At 32.8% G+C, this 26,949-nt stretch overlaps 3 protein-coding genes and 2 non-coding genes across 6 annotated transcripts; 1 reads left to right on the plus strand and 4 right to left on the minus strand.

The window, feature by feature from the left end:
- Positions 1 to 20: 20 nt before the first annotated feature.
- On the minus strand, positions 21 to 1,650 carry LOC125211901 (uncharacterized). Of its 2 annotated transcripts, XM_048111861.2 has the most exons (5): positions 1,584 to 1,650; positions 1,425 to 1,502; positions 1,235 to 1,339; positions 1,019 to 1,074; positions 21 to 321 (listed from the first exon to the last, which is right to left on the minus strand). In XM_048111861.2, the coding sequence occupies exons 1-4, from the start codon at positions 1,584 to 1,586 to the stop codon at positions 1,066 to 1,068; spliced, it is 195 nt and encodes a 64-aa protein (XP_047967818.1). In that variant the 5' UTR covers positions 1,587 to 1,650; the 3' UTR covers positions 21 to 321; positions 1,019 to 1,065. The 2 variants fall into 2 exon arrangements, with proteins under 2 accessions (XP_047967818.1, XP_047967817.1); XM_048111860.2 differs by lacking the exon at positions 1,019 to 1,074.
- Positions 1,651 to 1,740: 90 nt separating this feature from the next.
- On the minus strand, positions 1,741 to 1,826 carry TRNAY-GUA (transfer RNA tyrosine (anticodon GUA)). The gene is given in 2 exon segments: positions 1,741 to 1,776; positions 1,790 to 1,826. It is a non-coding gene; the product is annotated as a tRNA-Tyr (tRNA).
- Positions 1,827 to 5,027: 3,201 nt separating this feature from the next.
- Positions 5,028 to 5,111, minus strand: TRNAY-GUA (transfer RNA tyrosine (anticodon GUA)). The gene is given in 2 exon segments: positions 5,028 to 5,063; positions 5,075 to 5,111. It is a non-coding gene; the product is annotated as a tRNA-Tyr (tRNA).
- Positions 5,112 to 10,783: 5,672 nt separating this feature from the next.
- Positions 10,784 to 13,564, plus strand: LOC125216111 (heavy metal-associated isoprenylated plant protein 4-like). The gene is made up of 5 exons (XM_048117737.2): positions 10,784 to 10,932; positions 11,013 to 11,160; positions 11,891 to 12,087; positions 12,236 to 12,326; positions 12,875 to 13,564. Exons 1-5 carry the CDS (start codon positions 10,924 to 10,926, stop codon positions 13,429 to 13,431), a joined length of 1,002 nt encoding a protein of 333 aa, XP_047973694.1. The 5' UTR covers positions 10,784 to 10,923; the 3' UTR covers positions 13,432 to 13,564.
- An 8,277-nt stretch (positions 13,565 to 21,841) lies between these two features.
- Positions 21,842 to 23,690, minus strand: LOC148930571 (cytochrome P450 78A7-like). Its single transcript, XM_089067730.1, has 2 exons — positions 22,691 to 23,690; positions 21,842 to 22,620 (listed from the first exon to the last, which is right to left on the minus strand). Exons 1-2 carry the CDS (start codon positions 23,666 to 23,668, stop codon positions 21,991 to 21,993), a joined length of 1,608 nt encoding a protein of 535 aa, XP_088923856.1. The 5' UTR covers positions 23,669 to 23,690; the 3' UTR covers positions 21,842 to 21,990.
- Between the last annotated feature and the right edge of the window lie 3,259 nt (positions 23,691 to 26,949).

Here is a 26,949-nt window from a genome sequence, read left to right on the forward strand (position 1 = left end):
ACAATGCTACTAAAAGTAAGTGGAAGAAATGAAGTATCAATATTCGGAAGGGCAATAAAACTGCACAAAGATATTTACAAGTCACAGCAAGGAAACAGTGCAAGTATCTTTTATATTAGGCCGAAAGAATTCATGATGTAGTGCAGTAGGAAAATATCTATAGACATATGTTTCAACGTTTAAGTTATGCCTCCAAACAGAACTCACTTGTGGTCTACACAAAGATATAGCTGATCTTTAATCTTGCTTGCAATCATCAACTCCAATTGGTTTTGGAGACGAATCGGCAGTAGCAGCAGCAAGGTCCTCCTTCCCTGAAACCTTTTACACCGACATCCTACTTTATTCAACAATTCAATGCTAACCGAAACAAAAATGAAATGCACATTCTAAAAGCAATAATGCAGTTTTGCAATGGCACCATTTAAAGAATAGTAGACTCATGAAAACTTCTTAAACAACTATAGCCCGGTAGAAATTCAGCTCCTAAAGATGAACTAACAATGTCAATGTTCGACTAAGCTTGCTTAAGGAAGTTAAACGCGAGTTGTGAAACGACCCCAAGCATCCAAATTTCAGATTTTGACAGCAATTAACACACCCCTTAACAGTAGAATTATGAAATCTTCTTGAACAACTATAGCCAGGTAGAAACTCCGAGCTCCTCGAGATGAACTAACAATGTAGGTGTTCTACTAAGCTTGCTTATGGAAGGTAAACATGAAACATCCTCAATCATCTAAATTAAGATTTCGAGCAATTAACACGCCCCATTTAGATGTTATAATCATATACAGAAGCAAGGACAAAGTCATACGTACTGCGATTTCCGCAGCATGATCCAAATACTCATTCGTACCATAATCCACAAGGACCAATACGTAAAAAACGATACTCCCTATTCTGGATACACACGAATATAATGACCAGTACACATGGTATTCATGAAATTGATATCATTTTTATCAACCCCCTAATATGTTGAGTGAATCATGACTTACAATGCAGATTCACATACCTTATTGCTAAGTAGCTACACAGCAAATGCCAGCGAGCTACTCTAATTTAAGTGTTCTGCCAATCAAACAAATTTTTGTAACTACGTTTCATGTTCAATTTGTGCATCAATTAAGAGAAAGGAAAAGTCAAAAGAGTAAGCAAAAGCCCCAAAATTACATCCCCAACCCTAATAAAAGACATCAGAAATCAATAATCAACAAAGCAGTCTACTTACTGAGCCGTTGGCGGCAGTTTTGGCGGCGGAGGGTCTAATAGGGCAAGCCGCCGGAGGTCTCGCCGGCTTCCGATACTCCCACCCAAACAATCCGTAAACCTTCGCCTGCAACAAAAATCCCCGGCCAAATCAGATCAATTTAGTCACACGAAAACAGGATCGGAATCTAGATCGCAGAAATTGAACATACCATGATCAAATCGAAGATGACCGGCAATAAATTGACGATTGGGACGAGAAACAACGGCAATAAACACGCAATGCAAACCTGCAGAATCGGAGGAATTACAATGAGAAAATCGTGCGGTGAGATTGAGATCGGAGGCGATTGAGAAAAATCGAGACTTACCATGTTCACGGTGAACCGATTGACTCCCTCGTTTGGCGAATTCTAGCTGAGAAGACTTGATCTTATGATCTCATCAAATCAGTATTTTAAAAATAAAAAATTATAAACAAATTAATTACTACTACTATTTTCATAAATAAATAAATAAATAAATAAATCCAACCTGCCGGATTCGAACCAGCGACCTAAGGATTTCAGGTTTGATACTACAGTCCTCCGCTCTACCAACTGAGCTAAGGTCGGTTATTGTATTTCCAAATCTCTACATATAAATACTAACTACATTATTCAAACTAAAAAAACTATTTTGTGTGATCAATAAGACCCCTACTTTTAAATTTTCCTCATAGTGTGACATTTGGTTATTTTCATTAATGGGATTGGTAATGTATGTGAGAAGACCACTGACATGGCATTTGGGAGAGGTAGGAGAAATAATGGAAATTTGAGACGATATAAATGAGCGGAAGAGAATATGTAAGCAAGTGACTAGGGGCAGTGACATATGTGGAGGTACAAGAGGCCGTCCATTGCTGATTCATGAGGATCACGTATGGAGTTGGAAATTTAAGACGATATGAATGAGTTGACGAGATTTTGCAAACTAGTGTCTAAGTGTAATGACAGATTTAGGTGGGATTGAAAGGTCGACCAATTTCACTCCCAGGAAATTGTACAAAAACGGATAAAGAACTTTGTATATTTTCCCAACAATTTTGCTTTTTTCTCTACAAGTTCTAGAACTAAGACTCATGTTTAGGTCTTTCACACTCAATAACTTATGTTTTTTTTTCAAAAAATAACTAGGTTTTATTAAATATTACTCCTAATTACATGTCTTACTTTTCATTTTTTTCCTAATGAGGCAACAAAGATTTTTGTATTAAAATACTAAGGGGGCAAAGGTAATACAAAATACGCATATTATAATGATGTTATCTATATATCTTTGTATAAATGGATAATTCAGGTGGGGCAATTGCCCCTTTATACATACACTAGATTCGCCCCTGTTAATCACTGTCAACTCATGAAAATCGAAATTTTTTATGATTAGACATTCATCTCAAAAAACCACTCCTTTATTATTCTAATTATTAAACATTTATCTCAAATAACTACTCCTTTGGTATTCCATCTTCAGTTACTAAATTTAATAGCAGGAATTGCAGTACTAAATTTCATTAGGATCTAAATAGGAGGAACTCTATGAGCAAATAAAATTGAACTATCAAAATTTCTGGATGAGTTGTGATCAATGTCGAACCATTTTTAAAGACCGAACTAGAGACCAAATCTCATCTATGCATTATTCACGTATGATGATTATTAATAAACGAATCAATTATGTCTGCGGATCTCGAATTTAGGCTACCAATTATTAAATTACACAATTCCACATCCAAAATCGGCAGAGATGATCTGAATCACGAAGAAATTTGCAGGAGGGAAGGAGAAGAAGGTTGCCAGACGCTGAGATCTCCGCGGCACATGATCCCCGCCGTCCTCCGCTGCCATCCGGCGCCGAAGAAGAGACACCGCGCTGCCACATGCAAGAGAAGGCTCTTCGAGCTGGATTTCTTCGAGGTCGTTGCAAGAGAAGAGGGCGACTCGTTTTCCAGAGGTGTGCAGGTAAACAGCTGCAATGGCGTTGGCTCCACCAAGCGGAATTGTTTTCTCTGAAATATTATTTTAATTTTTTACACGAGTTTTGTTTGTGAATTGTTTCACACTATGATATGAGCGGTTCTGATTTAGGTGAAATCTTGATCTGAATTACAAGATTTCTTAATAAATTTTACGGTTTTTTTTTTAAGTAGGAGCAATTTATCTTAATTCGTTATAGTAATTTACATTTATGAAGCTTAATTGATGAATATTGGGAATTATTGAATAAATATAAAGTTACATTCAACAATTTGCAGCAAAGAACTCGAATAGAATATTATATGTGTTTACCCGAGAGAGATGAAATTAAATGTCAGATTAATTGCATTCCTTTAGTGTCTAGACTTAGGCACACGTTTGGTGCTTTATATATATAATGAACTATATTCACTAAATAATGAACTAAATGAAAATTAAATGTCAGATTAATTGCATTCCTTTAGTGTCTAGACTTAGGCACACGTTTGATGCTTTATATATATAATAAACTATATTCACTAAATAATGAACTAAATGAAGTATGCTATGAAGTAATTTTAACATGTTACTAAACTATATTAATGATACAACAACTTTTAGTGTTAAACGTTAAGTGGTAGTAATGAACTATATTCAATAAATAAAGAACCAAATGAACATTAGTAATGAAGTAAATATAACATTTTATTGAAATACAATATTAAATGTGTTAAACGTCGAGCAGTAATAATGAACTTATTACTTCATTCTATTAGTTTATTACTCCATTCCATTAGTTTAGTACTTCATAATGTATCATAATTATCTTTTAGTTGAAATAAATTCGGTAGGTAATGAATGCGAAAAATTACTTCATAACATACGTTCATTTAGTTCATTATGTAGTGAATATAGCTCATTATATACTCCAGCAAGTTTTTATTGAATAAAAAAAAATTAAAAAAAATTATGTCATAGCACATTATGAAATATTAAACTAATGAAATAAAGTAATAAGTTTATTACTACTGCTTGACGTTTAACACAGTTAACATTGTATTTCAATAAAATGTCATATAATGTATGTTATGAAGTAATATTTCGCATTAATTAAATATCGAATTTACTTCAACTGAAAGATAATTATGTCATAACACATTATGAAATAATAAACTAATGGAATGAAGTAATAAACTAACGTAATGAAGTAATAAACTAACGGAATGAAGTAATAAGTTCATTACTACTACTTGACGTTTAACATAGTATTTCAATAAAATGTCATATTTACTTCATTACTAACGTTCATTTGGTTCATTATTTATTGAATATAGTTCATTACTACCGCTTAACGTTTAACACTAAAATTTGTTGTATCATTAATGTATTTCAATAACATGTCAAAATTACTTCAGTACATACTTCATTTAGTTCATTATTTACTCCGAAAAACTTTTATTGAAGAAAAAAGAATAAAAAATAATAATAATTTTTTTAAAAAATAATAATTAAAAAAATAAAAAATAAAAATAAAAGAAAAATAAAAATAATTTATTGAATAAAATATTAAATTAATTGTAAATTAATCCAAACCACAAGCTTAAGAAAATGGATGACCCTAATTTGATCTCTAGTTCGATCTTTAAGAGTGGATTTGTAGATAATAGGACTCTTGCTTTGATAATATCGAATTATTTTATTGTTATATGAGTTTGTCTATTACGTGAATATTAATCGTGATATAAAAAGTGCAAATTTCCAAATTAAAGTAGGAAAAATCCATTAAAATAATAATAAACGCAGAAAAGAGTGTAAAAGTCCGACCTGCCGGATTCGAACCAGCGACCTAAGGATATCAGCACACACTACAGTCCTCCGCTCTACCAACTGAGCTAAGGTCGGCTGTGTTCTCTAGTACTAGTACTTAGTATAATAATGTGTGTATTACACTTTCCTTATAATTTTGATGGAAAAAATAATGAACATGTGTTATTTTATTCTGTTTTCTACTATTTCCAACATCATTGCAACTTGTAGGGGAAAAAAAAAGGGGGTTGATGTGATTGTGACATTAAAAATAGGAAGATTCCAATTGCAAATTTGGTGAAATATTATGTTAATTTATGATTAATTGAAAAACAAAATAGGCTACGAATCCACGAGCACATTGGATTGGGTTGTATTATGGGCCTCAATACAATTCATTAAGGCCCATATTTGAAGGGCCCCAAACTTCAGCAATATACATTTATTTTGTAATTTCTAGTTTAATTCAATTTTGGGTCGATCAATTACTAAACTTTTGTCACACTGGTTTTAGACAATCTCTCATTTTCTCCTCAAATACTCCCTCCGTCCCACATAATTTTACACAGTTTGATTTAACACGGATTTTAAAAAAATGTAATAGAAAGTGAGTTGAAAAAGTTGGTGGGATGTGGGTCCTACTTTTAAAATATTGGTTTTATAATAAAATGTGAGTAGGAATGAGTTAGTGGAATATGAGGTTCACTACCAAAAATGGTAAAAGTGAAATAGGTAAAATTATGTGGGACGGACTAAAATTGAATACTGAGTAAGATTATGCGGGACGGATGGAGTAACATTTTATTTGTAGGACGATTTTACCATGTTGATTCCCCAATTGTACATGCTCTCGCGAATATTGACCGGAATCCTTTGCAGTAGTTGAAACTTCAGAAATAAAGTGAAAGGAAATTAAACATTGAATAATTCACATGGGAATTTTAAAATTAATATGCAAAAATAGAAAAAAATGCTAGGATTTAGGAATTTATCGGCAAATAATCCATTGTTTGATACCTTGACATGCCCCAACTTTTAAAGAATTATAGTCATATATCTCTCTTGTCTATTCCAAAATTATACTAGTTGAAATTTCTTGGTATACTTATATAGTAGTACTATATGAGCACCGAATTATCAAAATGAATGTAAAAGTTATGCACAATAATTGTGCATTATTTGTTAGAGGGCCCATAACCGTACATCACACGAGTACTTACCAAGTAGCATTATATAAAATAAACCCAAAAACTTTTAAACAAACTACATGCTTACAAAATAAATTAAATTGATTGGATCTCGAGAATTATAGAAGCTTCATTGGGCTGTGGTAGCCACGAATTTATGATTGAGATATATGGACCCCTTATAATTAAACTTTGGAATTAACTTGTCCCATCCAATGATTCACTACTATACTTAATTTGGTATCAAAAATTTTTAATTCTTATTTTTACTTAATCTTTTAAATTTGATAATGGGACCGCAACAATAAAAAGAGGAAAAAATTTCAATAACTTCGATTAGACATAAATAGTGCTCACAAGAAGTGTCCCCAAACTAATTGATGATGGTGCTCGCAATAGGAATTTATAAAACGTGCAAGATATTAGTGTTATATGCTTATATGTTTATGAATATAGACACCTGACAAATTTGAACATCTTCTTGAATTATGAATACTACCTCCGTCCCTAAAAATTTGACATAGTTTGACCTGACCACGAGTTTTAAGAACTGTAGTAATAGAAAGTGGGTTGAAAAAGTTAGTGGCATGTGAGTTTTACTTTTATATATTAGTTTTATAGTAATAAAATATTAATGAAAATGAATTAGTAGAATATAGGATCCGCTGTCAAAAATAATAAAAGTAAAAAGTAATAAATTTTTAGGGACGACGACAAAGAAAACTGTGTGACAAATTTTGGAGGGAGTATAATTTTCAGTTGCAACTTATACAAATTGATTCTCCGTTACTTTATTTGTATATTTTTCAGTTACAAATAGATTCTCCATCACTTTATGTTAATATATATTCATGTGTCGCACACTTTTTTACACAAAAAAAGTTCTTTTTGCGTTGTATGTTTATGACTCACTCAAGTTCATGTCCAAAAAAAGAAATCAAATTTCGATTATTATTAGTATGTTTAATGAAAATAATCAAAATATCATACTATACAACCTGTATTTTTCAACTTTATTGTCACACCTTTTGTCAAAGCTGTGAACTACTGCTTTAAATGCCCAAATTTATTTAATTGTCAATAACAAGTTAACAGCCATGTTGTCGGGCGTGCGTGACTTGTGAGGCTGCGCCGCCGTTATTTTGAAGCTTTTTAACTAATTAATTAGGTATTAGTACTATATACATGCATGAATTTGTTTTATTTTATTTTATTTTTAAAACTAATGCCAAAAGATATAGCTTTAGAGTACGTGTGGTTAATAACTTAATATGATAAGCATCTAATTGGCTAATTATTTTCTTATCACCCCTATCACCAAAAACTTATGCAGGGTGATAATTCATATGGGGATGAAATTTTATGAGCAAAAATGAGTTATTATCCCTACCAAACATGCCATAAATGTGATTACTTACTATTCCCATTTTTTTTTTCTCGGGAAACAATTAAGTCATTTCATCCTTTAATTTATTACTTGAGCTAGCTTAACACACTCAGGCAATTTTATTGAAGATGTCCTATATTTATTTTTGGTTTGTCTCATCCAATACGATACATTTTTAGTTAGAGAAATATGTGTACGGTAATTTTAGAAATAAAGCTTGTTTTTATGTGTTCTTGTTAAAATTCTAATATCTTGTCCCACATCGGCTTGGTGATGATCCTATCTCTTCGATATAAGGATGAATAACCCTCCCCCTTATGAGACTTTTTAAGGGGTGAGTGGCCCATTTCTAATATGGTATCAGAGCAGGGCCCAAGTCGATGATGGTTTATCTCTTTATCTCTTCTCTTGCCTACCCACGTGATAGAAGTCCGATGTGTCATTCTGGCCCACACGTGAGGGGGCGTGTTAAAATTCTAATATATTGTCCCACATCAGCTTGGTGATGATCCTATCTCTTCTATATAAGGATGGATAACTCTCCCCCTTATGAGGCCTTCTATATAAGGATGGATAACTCTCCCCCTTATGAGGCCTTTAAAGGGGTGAGTGACTCATTTCTAATAGTTTTTCTATTAGTTAAACTTATGTAATTATTTACAATTCTATAAAGCTGTTTTTAGTACTGTTTATTTTCTCATGAAAAGTTTGACAAAGCTTTACATGTGATTGGGTGTGAGTAAAATGAATCTAGAAAATACATTAAGATGAAAGATTATGGAAATAAAAACCTTTTGAAGTCAATTGATAGATCCAATTTTAGGTATTTAAATTCAACACGACTAGAAAACCTAATTCAAACTTAAGTGAATTCTCCCCCAAAAATATGTATATACCACCTAACTGAAATTCTTTGCTATAGATGTGAAAATACTTCTAATAATAGCAAAACGTAGCATTGTTTTTCTTCATTTTGATAACATTATGTCTTCTTTTATATTACTTGATAAGCATCGCAATTAATTGAAGTGACATAATTGAAGATATTTTTGACTTTGGCATATTTCAGTTCACATTTATACTAGTACTAAATATATTACGAGCTTAATTTAATTAATTTGTATTTAGTATTGCGTGGTACTTTGAAAACGCCATTGAATGTCTTTAACTATTTATATTAGAAAAAACTACAAAATAAAATGTGTAATATTGTTGGCTGGCATTATGTAATTATTGAAATATTGTAGTGATGATGCTCAATTTTTTACAAGAAAACAAAATAAATCAGTGTCATTCTTTTGCGTTGAGGAAAAGCAATTTCTCCTTTAGTTTTCCAGCCATAGAAAAGGCATCTTACGTGATAAAAAGGGAGATCAACTCAAACATCAATATTATGATAATTTATTTATTTATTTCATATGTATATAGGGATGAAACTAGTATTATGGGGTGTAGTTCACATTAATTAGTATTTCCTTTTTCATTTTTCCATTTTGCTATTTTTAGTACATTACATAGTATTATTGGAATAATCAAATTATGTTTTTTCTGAGATTATATTAATTAAATTTTATTTTTATTTTTATTATTATTATTATCATAACAGTTAATTATTCATTAAAAATCTTATTATAATTACAACAACAATAATATAGTTTATTATTGAATTAATTTACTAAGCAATTTTTAATTTAAATTTAAAATTTTGGATCATATTATTATATATGGAGTAATTACTTTTATTGTTATTTTATCTATTAAAAATTTTATTCAAAATCTTACTTCAATTAGTTAACACTATCTCCTTTGTAAATTATCTTTTCTTTTTCTTTATTTTCTGTAATAGTCGAAATATACACAGCTAAGAAATTGATTGGCTAGCTAGGACCTTCCAGATCAAAAATTTAAATTATTTTATCTTTGCCTATCCAATCATCCCTGCATTAAGGTCCATAATTGGTGGCCTTTTTATTTCTTTTTTGGAGGACATGTATTTTGGAGTTTTATTGGTTATATAGATTTGCATAAAGGGTTTTTAGCAAACGCACACTATTAGTTCTATCATATTTAGTCCAAATTTGTGTGTGCGAATCACACAAATTGGTCAAACAGTAAAGTGATAATGTCTGATCTGGTCAAAAGCCTCGGGATCAAATATACCATATTATACAAGTTTTATAGCATTAGAGTTCGCTATAATTGATCTCCCTTAAAGGTTAACGTCCTCATTGGTTACGACTAACTCTTTTCCCTAGGTTACTGTAACAAGTTGTCTTGGAAATGACCCGATTGGTCCCGAATAGCTCCTTTCCGTACTACCACAATGAGTTGTCGGACTTCTCAATTAAAGTACCAATGTTACAAACTAAACATAACAACATATTCTAAAAAAAAACTAGTCTATCATGATGAGAATTCATTTGGTTTATATTCCATATATATGCAGTACACAATACTACTATTTAACAATTGATATTATAGTTTCTCCATCTCACTGTATACTTTTGTTTGGGCACGAATTTAAATGCATAATTGATAAAATAAGAGAGAACTGAAACAAAAAGTAATTAACGTATTGTTAGTGGAGAATGAATACCACCTCATTAGAGAAAAAACAATTTCTAAAATTAGAAAATGCAAACTCTTATGACGCAAACTAAAAACGAAAGAAAGCACATTTTTGTGAAACAGAAAGAATATGTGTTTTCTTGTACATACTTAGGCAGTCACACAATTTTATTAATTCATAACTACATAAATGCAGAATGCTCCCTTTATTCATTAAAGAATAATCTCATTTTCAATTTTCTTATTCTGTTTTCACTTTAGTAATCACGCATTAAAACTCGTGAGAATGTGAAATTATATTTCATAGAAAATGGAGTGTTAGATATATCATTCTCTAAATGACAATACACACAAATAAAATATTCACATCATGGCATAATCTAATTAATGAGATATATAATCTCATAATTAGAACATTAAATTTCTTTTCCCACTCATCTAAAATGGAAAATTCAAGAGGTCATGGCTCTAGTCATCCAAGTCCAATCTCACGTCATCATGATTGATGTCTCATGCCATCCCATCCCACTCACATCCTCACATACCACATACCATACCACATATACATTAATAGTTTAATACATACACTTTAATTTCCACACACACAAAAAAAATCATATTTTAAAAAAATTCCCTGGGCCCACATCACCTCATCACAAAAACAAAAACAAGCTCTATATATCTCAGATATTGCCTCCATTTTATTTCTTCAAACAAATATTCACTCCTTCAAAAAATCAAATAAAAATCCCAATTCTTGCTGCAAATGGGCGAGGTAATTAATTAATCTTTCATGGTGAGTGTGTGTGTTTTGTAATCATTGTGTTGAGTGTGTGTTTGTGAGTTTGTTTTCAGCAGGTTGAGAAAAACAATGAAGGAGAGAAGGCGGCGGCGGGAGGCGGCGGAGAGGGAAAAGAGGGCCCCACCACGGTGGTGTTGAAGATGGAATTACATTGCCAAGGCTGTGCCAAGAAAGTGAGGCGATCCATCAGCCATTTACCAGGTACTAATAATTATTCATTTTATTTTATTTTAGATGATTTTTTTAGTGGAATAAAAATTAGGTGAGAGTTTTTAATAATATTGCAATTATCGTGTGGTTGGTGAAATGTAGATTTTAGTGATTAATTAGCTTTTTACCAACTATAGGCCACACGAGTGCTGTTAATAATTTTTTTTTCTACCAATTTTTTTATTTAATTTTTTAATGATGAAATTCCTCATTTATATGTCAAATAAGATAATACTATGATTATTAAAATACATAGAAACCTTATCGAGAAGATGTATGTAAAATTGTTGATTTTCTTGATTTGGTAGCAACTAAAGTAGAACTTTTCGGATTTGTTAAGCAACTGACATATTTACCGTTGGTTACAATCAATTCAAATTCATTTGAAAAAAAGAAAAATTTAAATTCAATCGCTTGAGACGCAAAAAAGAATCTTATTCATTCTCTATTTTAGTCAGTCTCATGAATATAATTCACTTTCATTTGTTTTCAATAAAAAAAGTTCTCATGTTCTATAGCTAACCACGTTCAAATGATTAGACCAAACCGACCATTTATTTTAAGTTCAGCTAGCTTTAGCAAAAAATTAGACATTTTCAATTAATACACTTAGATGATGGGACAAAATCGAGAGTTGGTGTTGGGGTTTAGTAGCAGACATGATAAGCCAAAGTAGGGACCGGAGAAATAATTGCGGTGTGGTGTGGTCCATTTTGTGAAGGTGTGGAGACGGTGAAGGCCGACTTTGACACCAAGAAATTGACGGTGACGGGAAATGTGGACCCCAGCTGGCTCCGGGAGAAAGTCGAGCTGAAGACCATGAAGAAGGTGGAGCTCATCTCCCCTCAGCCCAAGCCCGACGACAACAAGGCTGGTGAGGTGAAGAAAGCAGAGGATGATATTGGCAAGCCCAAAAAGGTACTCCTAATTAATAGTATTTGACTTTATTAATAAGATAGATTGTATAAATATGTTATTTTTTGTGATTTTGCGTGTGTTAATGTTGGAGTATATTTTAATATTTAGTTTTATATGTTTATTTATGTTGTGGTTCTATAATTTTCAGGCTGTTGTTAGCACTGTGATGATGAAAACAAAGTTGCACTGTGACGGATGCGCGCATAAAATAAAGAGGATTATAATTAAGAATTTTGAAGGTGAGTTTGGTAATCTTATCTTATTTCATTTTTATTTGTTTATTTCTACTACTACTCTCTATTATTAATCCGAATGAATGAATTGGACCTAATCAAAAAGTTGATTTCCGTTCGGATTTTCGATTTGGATCCAATTAATTTTTGAAAACAAAATTCAAATTTTATTTAATATATTTAATTATTTTGTAATTAATTTTATATTAAAAATGTTTAATTACTAATAATTAAAATATTTTATTTTATATTTCATTTTTTTTGGATATTTCTGATTTTTTCTCGGCTTAGATTTAGTTATGAAAAACTAATTTTACGTACTTGGATTGATTCAAATTTATAGATTACAAAATTCAAAATTTTAAATTGGTTCGAATTTGACAAAAATTTAATTCGAATTCCAAATGTTGACCCCTGTCACTTTTATCACGATCGATGCCCCTACATTTTTTCAGTACTAAAAGTTAAAATAATAATAATTATAATAATATTTTGCTCTTCGTTTATATTTTATGTTGTATGATATAATATGGGGAATTATTTCATGATCATAGGTGTTGACTCAGTAACAACTGATCTACAAAAGGATCTGATCATTGTGATCGGAACAATGGACGTAAATGATTTGGTTACATATCTAAAAGAGAAGCTGAAAAGAGGAATTGAGATCGTTCCTCCAAAAAAAGACGACAGCGCCCCTGCCGCAGAGAAAAAGACAGAAGAGAAGGGGAAAGCAAAGGGCAAAGAAGAAGAAAAGAAAGACAAGGAAAGCAAAATCGTGGAAGAAAGTGGTGAAAAGAAAAAAGAGGATGGTGGCGACAAAAAAGAAGGCGAATCGAAACCAGTGGCAGCGCCCGCGGCCGAAACTAAGGTGGAGACGAGCAAGATGGAGTATCATAATAGTTACAATCCAGAAACGCACTATGCCATGCCAATGGTGATGTATGGACATGAGGATTATGACATGCATCGTCATGAAAGTGGTGGCAATATGGGCTACTACATGGCCGGGCGGGGTGGGCCTCCTCTGCCGCCGCCTACGTACTTGAGCGCGGATGCGAATGATAACATGTTCAGTGATGAGAACCCAAACGGGTGCTCCGTCATGTAATTATCTTCACTCCTAGAGTTGCAATTTTCAATTATATACAAGTAATAGAAAGTGCAATTAGTGTGTAACATAGAGTATATAATTCTCGTTCCGGAAAATATTGAATAAACCTTTTGTATTTACCTCTATATAAGACTATTAGTTTTTTAAAGAATACGTAACAAATTATTTTTACTCAAAAGATCCTTGTATATTGATCAATATTGATTAGTAAATAAACAATCCAGATTTCGAAACATTAATGATATTAGGAATAGTTAAAGTCATGTGAAGTTTAAGAAATGGTCTGGCCTTCAGTCCTCAATTTTTTGCTTATTTTCTATCTGGACAAAATCAAATGTCTTATTCATGCAATTGTTTTAATCATTATTACTAATGATATTATAAATTCTTTTTATGTGACGGCCGTCGTCTAATACATTAATATCTCCGAAAATTCTATTTTAACTGTTTTGATTAAAATGTATACAACCCAAAATAACAACGTTTTATTTGGCTGAAAACATTATGTCATAAATATAATTATACTTTTACATATCACTAAAATAATGACATGTATTTATAGTAAAAAAACGATTGTTTCTTTGCCTTGATGGGAAAATCATTATAATTGGGAAAATACGGCCTTGATTTCTCTAGTTAGTCACTTTAATTACTAGTACTTCCCGTGTCCCATTAGAAATGAAACGTTTTTTCTTTTTGTGTCATCCCAATAAAAATGAAGCATTTCCTAAAATGAAAATAACACTATCTCTATTTTTTCTCCTCTTTTACTTTACTCTCTCTTCATTAACTCACAAAACAACAACACTGTATAAAATCTCGTGCCGAAAACCAAATGTTGCATATTTATCAGGACGGTTATAAAATATTTGAGACTATTTGAATTATATATATCTAAATCATGCTATGTTAATGAAAAAAATGGGAACCATGAAAAAACTTTTTTAGAGGAGCAATTTGGCAAGCATGAGAAAGCTAAAAAAAATATTGCGTGGTGGCCTTTGTCACGACTTTGTCTATTTGATACAATAATTGAATGTAACAAATTGGCAGTTGCAATTCTTATTAATTGAGTGTGATGAAGACGGATCACTCACTCAAAATATGACGAACAAATCATAATAAAAGTTGATTGAAACTTCTCCATTTCCATTCACACAAATTAACGAAATCGAGATAGAAATATCATATATATAGAAAGTTACGATAGTTGTAATGTTGCTTTCTAAATTATTTATGTGTAGTTGAAAACATGTCTCGTATGGATTTTTTTTTTGGTTTGAAAAATATTAATATAATTGTAATAATTTTACTATGTTTCGTGTGTTTTATCTCTGTAGTCTCTCGTGTAAAAGTTGGTGGTTGATATGTATCATGTGTTTTATGATTATTATTTAGAATTTACCTTTTGGTTTGGAGTTGTTGTGTTGGGTGAGATTGACGGATAACGTCTAGATGTGTTTTCTATTTAATTACTTTATTTATGTATATTTGTTCTTTGTTCTTTATTTTTTAGTAGTAGTAGTAGTTTTGCATAAAACATTTCTTATGTATATAGATATTGTTTTTGTGCTTTCTGTTGTTATTTCTATTATGTACTGATTTTGTACTATTACTATAATGTTCGCTTTCATTTTGTAACACCTCTTCAATCACAAAGATTAACGGTAGATGTATTTCTTTATTGGATAAATGAAGCATTGGAATTCAAATCACATGAGGAACAGATATTTTTCAATTTCATTTGTTTAAAGTTTGGTTAATTTCATTGTGAATACAATGATCTTTCAGTTCAGTGTGTTCAATTTCAACATTGAAATATAATTTTTACATATACTCTATAATAAATACTCCCTCCGTCCACGAATAGAAGTCCCATCTTGTCATTTTAGTTCGTCCGCGAATAGGAGTCCTGATTCACTTTTATCATAAATGGTAATAGGGTCTCACCTTCCACTAACTCATTTCACTCACATTTTATTTAAAACTAATATATACAAGTGGGATCTCTATTCCACTAACTCTTTTCACCATTTTTTTTAATATTTCTTAAAACTCGTGCTACCATGAAATGTGACTCCTAATGACGGATGGAGAGAGTACTATTTTTTCTCCATAGTAGTTGATTTATGTTAAATCTAACTCTTTGATCACGAATTTGGAAGATAACTAGCAGTATGAAAACAAAAATGAGAAACTAAAATTTGAATCTCACACGATTGTAGAAGTTTAGAAAACACACGCAGCGATTGAAGTTCAAGACGCAACATATATACATATAAAATATTATCTTCATATTTTGGATACTATATTTTTCTTTTATACTATCTCATAAATTAATAAATTATGACCAATTGACCACAATCATTATAGTTAAGAATCTAAAATTTCATTTCTTCTTTAAGTTCAAAGAGAAATAATTCACAACTTACTTAGTCTTCGATTTTGTTTATAATATTTGATGACTACGGTTAGTAGATTATTAAATATAAAAAAAGGTAAAGACAATTATAGACTACATATCAACAATACTTATATTAATTTCTCAAAAATTAATGCTATTCACTACAAATGAGACAAACACAATAAGTGGAGTCCAACTTTGATTTCTTGTTTCTATACTCACCTACTTTTTATATTTCAGAATTATGTGTATATAATTACTAATTAATTAACACCCTATATAATATATACAATTGGAAAATATTACTATAAATTATAAAAGATAAAATAAAATACTAGTGGAGATGCCTTATCTCTAAAGGGCCTTTAGTGTTTTTATTAATTCTATCTTTCCACGTTTGAATCTAAGCCATATTAAATATTAGTGGAGATGGATCTACAAAACATTAAAAACAATTAAAATCATACAGCTGGACGAAAATATAAAAGTGCAAAATGACAAATTCCTAATTCGAATTTATGCAAAAATCACTAAAAGTAGTTTTTTTTATTGGGTGACTTAGAAAAGCAAAATAGAACACAGTTACAAAAAACTCAATGTCCCACTCATAAAAAAATGTCAATTTTTCATAATTGCTAATTATAGTCTATTACTTTAATGATTTGTGGAGATTAGTTTAAATGATGGGTAAATTGAATTTTTAACATCAAAATTTTATCTTAATTTTTCAGATCTTTCTCGGTGCTTTGAGGTTTGAGGTATAATTAGAATAAATGGCATTTTCTTGATATGAAAAGGTTTATAGAATAAACATTAATTTTTTATAATAATTTTATAATAAAATAGTATGGTTGAAATTAATTAATAAAAAATATATAATCTACTTAATATTTATATAAATATAAAATAGAATGATAAAATAAAACGAAAAAAGAAGACTTTTATTCATACAGAATAACTGAATTAACTATAGCGATAGAAGCTATATATATATATATGACTGTATCCCTCTACTAAAAAAATTATGCATTTAATCATACACATGTTGAATTAACTTTACCACGAATATTCATATAAATGGTCAAAAAATGAATCATAATATTCATTGTATACCACACAATGTTACATCTCGATCAATAAGACTCAAGTATCACAACGTTTTTAATGATTTTTTTTTTCAATATTTTTTCAGGTCAACATTTTCAGGGATTGGTATTCTTTTTTTCAGGTCAACATATTTATGGAATGGAGATTGGTTTAAGTGAATGTTTAGATATGAAATGTAATCTCTTATGTTTTTATTTTATTTTATTTGTGATTATCAGATTTTTTTAATTGATGGAATAAGAAGATAATATTGAATAATTTTTATCTTTATAATTTTGTTTTTTTTTCGTGCATTTTGTTTTTCCTTACAGTGGTTTTGATTAATTCAATCTTTTTTTATAAGCTGATTTTGTTGTTTTTGGTTTGAAACGTTTTATTACTACTAGTACTATGTCGTTTGTCTGTTTTACCTTTGCTCACCACTTTAATATCGTTTATATATACTTTATGGATTGGGGATTGGTTTAAATGGATGTTTAGATACGAAATGTTATCTATTTATGTTTTCTTGTTATTTGTGGTTATCAATTTTTTTTTATTGGTGGGATGAGAAGATAATATCGAAACAGCTTTTATCTCTTTAATTTTATTTTTTTTCGTGCATCTTGATTTTCTCTATAGTAATTTTGAATAAATCATCCTTTGTATATATACTGATTTTGTTGTTTTTGTTTTAAAATGTTTTATATTGGTATTACGTCGCTCATTAATTTTTACAGTTGTTCGTCACTTTAATATCGTTTTATATATTCTTCATGGATTGGGGATTGGTTTAAGTGGATGTTTAGATATGAAATGTTATCTCTCATGTTTTATTGTTATCTGTGGTTATTATATTCTTTTTGATGGGATGAGAAGATAATATCGAAACAACTTTTATCTCTTTAATTTTTTCGTGCATCTTGTTTTTCTCTATAGTGTTTTTCATAAATCATACTTTGTATATATGTTGATTTTGTTGTTTCTGTATTGAAATGCTTTATACTAATATTCCATAGCTCGTAAATTTTTACCTTTGTTTGCCACTTTAATATCGTTTTATATTTACTTATCAGAGTAGAAAAGTATAGTAGTATATCATATTATAACATAGTCTTAAATAAGAATATAACAAGCCTATCCAATGAAGTAAAATATTTCAAAATATCGCATTTAATGAATGAATCCCTACAAAGCTCATCATGACCCAAAATATCTAACATAAATTCAATACATAGGAAAGTAATTAGGTGTAGGGATGAACATAAATAGTTAAGCAGAATTTGTTCATAAAGAACTATCTAAATACCATGAAAATGACATGAAATAAACTACACCACCTCTAATAATGGCATGGAAATAACCTAATATTGAGATGGCATGATGCATTAAGATTAGGAGATAATAAAGGATATGGGCATGGCTTACATCATCCACCATCATCATCAGCATCCACCCATAGCGCGGAATGGCATCCACCGCTTCTGACTCAGCTCTGACTAGGACCACCACATCATGCTGGCAACAACAGATGCCCATGCATAATGCATTCATTCATACATGCACATGCATATCATGTATGTTCAACATATCACATCTAAATGAAGTATAGTACATACTACTAAATGCCATTTACTATATTACTCCCACCGTCCCAGTTTAGGAATGCCAATTAGTTATGACACGGGTTTTAAGAAATTAGTGGAATGTATAATAAATGAAATCAGATGGTAGAGTGTGTAATAAATGAAGTGAGTTGGTGGAAAGTGAGATAATTTGATTTTTTGGTTTTTTATTTATTTATTTGTTTATTTTTATGTAAATAATGACATTTGAGTGTAATTTTGATGAATAATGGGATAAAATTTTATGTCTAAATATGAAAGACTCTAAATGTGACTCATAAACTGGGACGGATTTTTATGGCAAAATGTGACTCTTAAACTGGGACGGAGGGAGTATTACCGTATTATGACCATTTGATTTTGGTTCATCTCTTGCTCTAGTAGTAGAGTCGTTTCATTTTTTGCACTCATCTTAAAAAACTATACTCTCTCCATCCCAAAATAGATGTCACTTTCCTTTTCAATTTGTCCCACAAAAGATGTCACATTTTCCATTTTTGAAAAAAATTCTCTCTCACATGAGTATAAAAATTATATTTTCTCTCTCCTCTTACATGAATATAAAAATTATATTTTCTCTCTCCATTTAACACACAAAACAAAACCTCCTAAAATCTCGTGTCATCCCACAAGTATGACATTTTTTGTGGAACGAAGAGAGTATAATAGTTAAAGTGGATAAAGCATAAAGTAAAAGAAAATAATAGCGTAGACAAGAGTCTTCTCTATATTATTTTCTCTCTTACTTTATACTTTTCTCTATTTTAACTATTTATTTATTTTTTCAAAATGAATACAGAAAATGAAATGATTCTACTATAAAATATAAGATTACGAGAACACAGAGTTTATGATCCGATCATCATTTCTACTAGTAAACATCAAAATTACAATTCATGGGCTGTGAGAAGAGATGGCAAAGGCCCATATAATAAGATTTTGGACAGTGAATTAAATCCCAAATGTAAATTTCAATAAAAGCCCATTTAATTTGTAAACAAAGTACTTATGCTTCTAAATTTATTTTTTTGCCGAGTAGAGTGAGATATAAGTGGGTTTATCCGGGCTTTTTAAATTTTAATATCTGTTGAACTTGAACGTAAGCCCATTTGGTATTATAAATTTCAGTTTGGGTGCTTTGATCACAAATAGATTTATATTTAGCCATTAGGTAATCATATTGGTAGATTCCATTTTAATTGTAATAACCTTTCATCCGTCTGTTATGATCGTTATGATCGTGTGTATTTTTGTGCCTATGAGGTCATCCGCATCCATGTCTCTTATCCGTCTCTTAACCGTCTCATCTCTTCACTATTTATGGACTTCATTGTACCTTTCACCTCATCTCTTAACTAAGAGATAGCACATGCATCCTTCCCTCTCTTAACCATCTCATCTCTTAACTATTCATTCAATTTCATTTTTTATTTTTATTTTCAACAAATTCAATTAATATTTCATTGAAATAATTAATTAATACTAATAATTCATTAAATCATTAAAAACCACAAAAATTACAACATCCGAAAATACGAAAAATACATAATTGAAATCCTATGGAGTATTTTTAATTTTAATTTTTTAATTTTCGATTTTTATTACAATATTGAAAAATACAAAAATTAAAAATTACAATATTTTAATTTATTTTATTTTCGAATTTTACTGATTTTTAAAAAAAAACAAAAAAAAATATATTTTAAACGGATATAAGCGACGCCCACTCGCGGGCCGGCGAGTGGGCGTCACGCACGAACCGGAGCACGCTACGTTGCCAAGGCGCGTGGCGAGCTGTCTCGAGGCCTGCCTCTTCCGCGCGCGACACGCGACGAGATGTCCCGTCTCGTCGAGACGAGATGGAGGCCGCATCGCCATCTCGATGCGGTCTCGTCTCTTCGAGACAAGGTAGAGCCCGCATCGAGACGTGATGCGGATGCTCTGATATCTTAAAATATTTGTGCATTTTCTTTTAGTTCTGCATGACACGTAAGAAGGAGTACTAACATTTATTGAAGGCCACATATGTTAACTTCCATTAAATAACAAATTAACATTGTTAGATACTTAGATTTCATTTAGATTCAATTTCTAAAACTGCTAATGGAACTTGCTTTCATTTTTTTCATTGAAACACAAGCTTCAATACTGGCTTTCCTGGCTCATAAAAATAACACGAGTCATTTATTGAGACAAATATGCTTATCGATTACTCGATTAAGGCCATATAACTATACGAGCTCTTAAAGTTCTATTGAACTCAATATTTCGAGTAAAAGTCGATTCCACGAGTTTCGTTTTCTAGATTGAGTCTAATTAGATGAGGATGAGTAGATTGGAGTCATGCAAGGATTGCTGCAATATCATGTGGGATTGGGAAGGTGTCAGTCAACATTGCAGCAGTAACATATATGAGAAGTCAAATCTCCAAGAAGCAGTGGGAAAAGCTGTCCCACTCTCAGCCAAACCTTTCTCTCTATTTCCCATTCCCTTGGCATGACTCAATTTCCTGTGCATTTCAGTAACAAACAAAATATAACCATTTTTTGGTACCAAAAACTTTATCCAACTCGAGAGATTTTTTTGGTTCCTATTGATTCAGTACAATGTCACCAAATTAAAGTTATGGACTATTGGGTGCAACTAAGAAACTGTGGTGTATTTAGAGAAATAAGAAATAAAAGAGAGATAAATCTATATACCATGACAAAGAAATAGTGAGGTATAAATACAATCAAATGCAATTAAAATGCTAAAATAAATAGGTAAGGGATTTGTTTAGAAAGTCTATTGAGTGGCGCCTCCATCCTAAGCAAACACACATAAATTATTATTGACACCACAAGAAAACAATATCAACATTGGGAGTCAACAATTTGAATTTACTTGCTATTAATATTACGTCATCAAATATACTACTTCCTCAGTCTCACGTAAAGTGAGTGTGAGTCGGATTTCTCTTTGGATTGTCCAAGCTACCTTGATGCATTTCCTTTGTTAGCAAAAAACTCTATCTCTCCTTACTTTATCAACTATACTATTTTCTATTAAAAAAATTTTATCATTCATTTTTTATTATGTCTTTATTTAACCACTAAATACCCCCACCTAAACTCTTGTACTTAAAAAGAATAACTTACATATAAAGAAAATGTTATGTTTTGTAGTATGAATTTGTCACCCAAAAAACTAACCAAGAAGTAGGACAGTACATTGATAAAGAAATACTCTTACTCCATAAATAAAATATACTTTCATTAATAATCAACTATATATATATATATATATATATATATAGTCAATACAAACATTTAAATTGTTGACTCCAGCTAGAGAAACAACGTAAAAATTAGGAATCAACAATTTTGAAACAAGTTTTACCCTTAAAACCCATTTTAATCAAACAAATAAAACCAAACATAACTAGAATTTATTTATATTTTAATAGGGAACGTCCCTCTCGAGCAGGACCGCGGACAAGGGGAACTTCATCTCGCACGCCAGCTTGAGAGTCTCGCTCAAATCGATCGGGGAGGAAGCATCCTCGGCCCACTGGAACCTGTGCACGAGCTTGGCCACCCACATGGCGACGGTCGCCATCCCGAGATTCTTACCGGGGCAAACCCTCCTCCCGGCCCCGAACGGAGCCAGCCTGAGATCCCCGCCACGCACGTCCACATCAGCCCCGCCCATGGAGGGCACGAAGCGCTCGGGGCGGAACTCGTGGGGATTCTCCCACACGGTGGGATCGTTGGCGATGGCCCACATGTTGACCATAGCTGTGGTGCCAGCGGGGACCACCATCCCGTTGCTGAGCTGGACATCCGACGTGGAGAGGCGGGCCCAGGACAGAAGCGGGCCAGGCGGGTGGACCCGGAGAGTCTCCTTCACAACACCCTGAAGATACGGGAGGCCCGCCACGTCAGCATCCGTCAGGTCTCCTCCCTTTGCCGCCGCGAGATGGTCGATTTCGCGACGGAGCTTCGTCTGGATTTCCGGGTGCAGGATCAGCTCCGCCAGTATCCACTCAGTCAGCAAAGCCGTAGTGTCCGTTCCTCTGAATATCATTTCCTATATGTATATAAAACAAACATTTAATTAGTGAATAAAATCAATATCTGAATTAGTAGTATGTACTTACCCATAAGACGGCGATCATGTCATCCTGATGGAGCTTCTCATCGCCATCCAAAGACAGCAACACGTCAACGAAATCACCGGAAAAGGACACGTTTCGTTCTCGTTTGTGGTCTTGGATGATCTCAGAGACGAACTTCCTGACACGTGGCACGAGGGATTCGCAGCGGGCGGAAATGCGGTGAGGATCGTAGAACCAAGTCATCCACGGCACGTAATCGGACCAGTTGAAGGCGCTGAGCAGCTCGAACCCCTCCCTCACCATCTCCTCCAGCTCCGCGGCCTCGGCGCCCTCGTACCTCTTGCCGAACACGCTGCCGGTGATGTTGCTCAAGGCGGCCTTCTGGAGATGCTTCCTGACCGAAACGGCGCCGTTTCGGGACTGGTCAAGAGAGATGCCAGAAAGCATGGCAGCCGCGTCACCGCAGCGGCCGGGCTCGTGGGCGGCGATGCGGCGCGGGGCGAAGAGGTGCGAGGCGGCGATGCGGCGGAGGAGGCGCCAGTAGGTGCCGTTGGGAGCGAAGCCGATGGCGCGGGAGAACATGAGGGAGCGGGCGGACTGCTTGACCGGGCGGTCGGAGAAGTTTACGGAGGTGAGGATTTCTTTGGCGATTTGAGGGTCGGAGGAGACGACGGCGGGGGTGCGGCCGAGGGAGAAGGCCATGAGGAGGCGGCGGGAGGGGTGGGAGGAGGCGAGGGAGTGCAAGGTGCGGTGGGCGAGGGAGCCTTGGGAGAGGGAGAGGAGGGAGCCGAGGAAAGGGAGGCCGCGTGGGCCCGGGATGGAGACGGGGCCCAGGCGGGTGCGGTTGTTTCTCCAGGCCGCGCCGCCGGGGGAGAGGATGTACGAGAGGAGGGCGAGGGAGACCAAGATGGAGAGGGCGGCGATGATCAAGTATTCATCCACTAGGATTTTGGAGCCCACGAAAGCGGGAAGGGTTAAGACCCACCAGCTTGAATCCTTTGTTGCCATGGATACTGACATTTTTTTTTTTTTTGAGTGAGATGTCAAGAATTGTTTGTGAGTGAAGTGGATGGATGAGTGTCAACTATTTATACATGATTTAGATGCAAAATCTAATTAATCCTTTTCTCCCTTCTTTTCTTATGGCTAATAGACATTAATACTCTCAAATATGTCATTAAGTGATGGAGAACTGGCAAAACGTTTCAGGTTTTTCCCGAGTAATAAATAGAGGACGAGGCGTATCTTATTTACACCAATACATTTATGAAAATTACAGTGGAAGGATTCAATTTTTTAGACCGCATGAATAATAAATAGAGGATGAGGCGTATCTTATTTACACCAATACATTTATAAAAATTAAAAAAAAGGATTCAATTTTTTAGACCGCATGAATAATAAATAGAGGATGAGCCGTATCTTATTTACACCAATACATTTATAAAAATTAAAAAAAATGATTCAATTTTTTAGACCGCATGAATAATAAATAGAGGATGAGCCGTATCTTATTTACACCAATACATTTATAAAAATTAAAAAAATGATTCAATTTTTGTAGATGTTCTAAAATAATGTCAGATTTATGCAAACTCAACATTAAACAATAGTAGTACTATTTACACCACTAAATTCAAATCTAAATGAATATTCATACTCACCTACTTTTTACACCTTTTAATTTATACCTCATATTTATTTAAATTACACATTAACAACAACATTTTTTTCAATTAATGGTGAGGAAAAATCTTAATGCTACCACATTTGTCTTCTTTTCCACCTTAACAACATTAACCATCTTATTCCTTAACTATTTATGGGCCCCACTGTAATTTTCACCCCACCTCTTAACTAAGAGACAACACCTGCATCCCTCCATCTCTTAACCATCTCATCCTAACTATTTGTTCAATTTTATTTTTTTATTTTTATTTCCAAAAAATTCAATTAATAAAAAAACACTTTACTAAATAAAAGAAAATTGCAATTTAAAATCCTAAAAAAAATAAAAAAGTGATTGGAGAGGAAAGAAAGAGCTATGAGAGAAGATTAGATGTGTGTTTGTGTGTAAAATGGAGAATGAAGAATATTTATAGAATAAAAAAGAAAAAATAATTTAAATTTTTTGACCGTTGAACGGTCATATTGTTAGGTTTGGTATACTGAAAAGCATGTTTCGAGCAAGTATCGCGCGAATAGAATCTTGCTTGTATACGTAAAACTCTACAATCCACTTTTAATCCGATTCAGTATTATTCGAGCAGTCTCGCACGAATAGAATCACTATTATTATTACATTGTGTTTGCTTGTACATTTATAAGATGTTTTACAAACATTTAAATGCATAAGAAGTAAACAAAGTCTAAGTGTCTTGCTTAGTAGACCGGTTGTGGGCGTCGTCCACTTTAAGGTAACACGGTCAGATCTATGCAATGCTTTGCAAAAGAATAAGAAGAATTTCACAACCTAGATAGGCTTTGGCTACCTATCGTGAAAGGTTGCAATGTCAGTCCGCATATTTCTAAGCCTTACTGAAATAAGATGACAATGGTGTGGTATAGCACTGTACGGGTCTAACAGCAAGACGTGTCTTTATGCTATCTACTGAAAGACTAGGTCTTGATGAAATACTATTTCTTAATCTACATATGTTAGCATTGAGCGTACGGTATTGATTATGCACTACTTTGACTTATCAAATGGTGCGGGTTTTTCGCAACCCAATAATCCTGATATATTGGGTAGTGGTGATTAATATCTAGCGGTGCTAGGATTGCTATTATGTTGAAACGTGCGCGAGGTGAGTCTCGTTTGATAATGTCCTCAAGAGGAGCTCGAACAAGGTTTTATTATTCAGAAAACTGGCCAGTTGGAGTTTTATTACTCTATGAATAATAATTAAGTGTTTCTTGCTAAGTCCACTCTTGGAATTAATAAGATTAATTAATTAAGTCCATAGCAGACATTAATTAATTATTATTCATAATTTTCGTCCCCCTCTACCTAGAGGAGTTCGAACTCCTCTAGGTAGAGGGGGACGAAAATTATGAATAATAATTAATTAATGTCTGCTATGGACTTAATTAATTAATCTTATTAATTCCAAGAGTGGACTTAGCAAGAAACACTTAATTATTATTCATAGAGTAATAAAACTCCAACTGGCCAGTTTTCTGAATAATAAAACCTTGTTCGAGCTCCTCTTGAGGACATTATCAAACGAGACTCACCTCGCGCACGTTTCAACATAATAGCAATCCTAGCACCGCTAGATATTAATCACCACTACCCAATATATCAGGATTATTGGGTTGCGAAAAACCCGCACCATTTGATAAGTCAAAGTAGTGCATAATCAATACCGTACGCTCAATGCTAACATATGTAGATTAAGAAATAGTATTTCATCAAGACCTAGTCTTTCAGTAGATAGCATAAAGACACGTCTTGCTGTTAGACCCGTACAGTGCTATACCACACCATTGTCATCTTATTTCAGTAAGGCTTAGAAATATGCGGACTGACATTGCAACCTTTCACGATAGGTAGCCAAAGCCTATCTAGGTTGTGAAATTCTTCTTATTCTTTTGCAAAGCATTGCATAGATCTGACCGTGTTACCTTAAAGTGGACGACGCCCACAACCGGTCTACTAAGCAAGACACTTAGACTTTGTTTACTTCTTATGCATTTAAATGTTTGTAAAACATCTTATAAATGTACAAGCAAACACAATGTAATAATAATAGTGATTCTATTCGTGCGAGACTGCTCGAATAATACTGAATCGGATTAAAAGTGGATTGTAGAGTTTTACGTATACAAGCAAGATTCTATTCGCGCGATACTTGCTCGAAACATGCTTTTCAGTATACCAAACCTAACAATATGACCGTTCAACGGTCAAAAAATTTAAATTATTTTTTCTTTTTTATTCTATAAATATTCTTCATTCTCCATTTTACACACAAACACACATCTAATCTTCTCTCATAGCTCTTTCTTTCCTCTCCAATCACTTTTTTATTTTTTTTAGGATTTTAAATTGCAATTTTCTTTTATTTAGTAAAGTGTTTTTTTATTAATTGAATTTTTTGGAAATAAAAATAAAAAAATAAAATTGAACAAATAGTTAGGATGAGATGGTTAAGAGATGGAGGGATGCAGGTGTTGTCTCTTAGTTAAGAGGTGGGGTGAAAATTACAGTGGGGCCCATAAATAGTTAAGGAATAAGATGGTTAATGTTGTTAAGGTGGAAAAGAAGACAAATGTGGTAGCATTAAGATTTTTCCTCA

This window comes from Salvia hispanica, chromosome 3 (genome assembly GCF_029641045.1).
Source record: "Salvia hispanica isolate PSC_SH4W2 chromosome 3, Shi_PSC_v1, whole genome shotgun sequence".
Lineage (NCBI taxonomy): Eukaryota > Viridiplantae > Streptophyta > Magnoliopsida > Lamiales > Lamiaceae > Salvia > Salvia hispanica.

Excerpts from the sequence above, each read along its gene's own strand:
- LOC125216111 (XM_048117737.2), top strand. Across the intron at positions 11,161-11,890 it reads ATCCATCAGCCATTTACCAG|GTGTGGAGACGGTGAAGGCC; the intron begins GTACTAATAATT and ends CATTTTGTGAAG. Across the intron at positions 12,088-12,235 it reads ATATTGGCAAGCCCAAAAAG|GCTGTTGTTAGCACTGTGAT; the intron begins GTACTCCTAATT and ends TATAATTTTCAG.
- LOC125211901 (XM_048111860.2), bottom strand. Across the intron at positions 1,340-1,424 it reads TCATCTTCGATTTGATCATG|GCGAAGGTTTACGGATTGTT; the intron begins GTATGTTCAATT and ends TTTTTGTTGCAG. Across the intron at positions 322-1,234 it reads AAACTGCCGCCAACGGCTCA|GTTTCAGGGAAGGAGGACCT; the intron begins GTAAGTAGACTG and ends TCGGTGTAAAAG.
- LOC148930571 (XM_089067730.1), bottom strand. The coding sequence starts at position 23,668 with ATGTCAGTATCCATGGCAACAAAGGATTCAAGCTGGTGGGTCTTAACC. Across the intron at positions 22,621-22,690 it reads ACATGATCGCCGTCTTATGG|GAAATGATATTCAGAGGAAC; the intron begins GTAAGTACATAC and ends ATATACATATAG.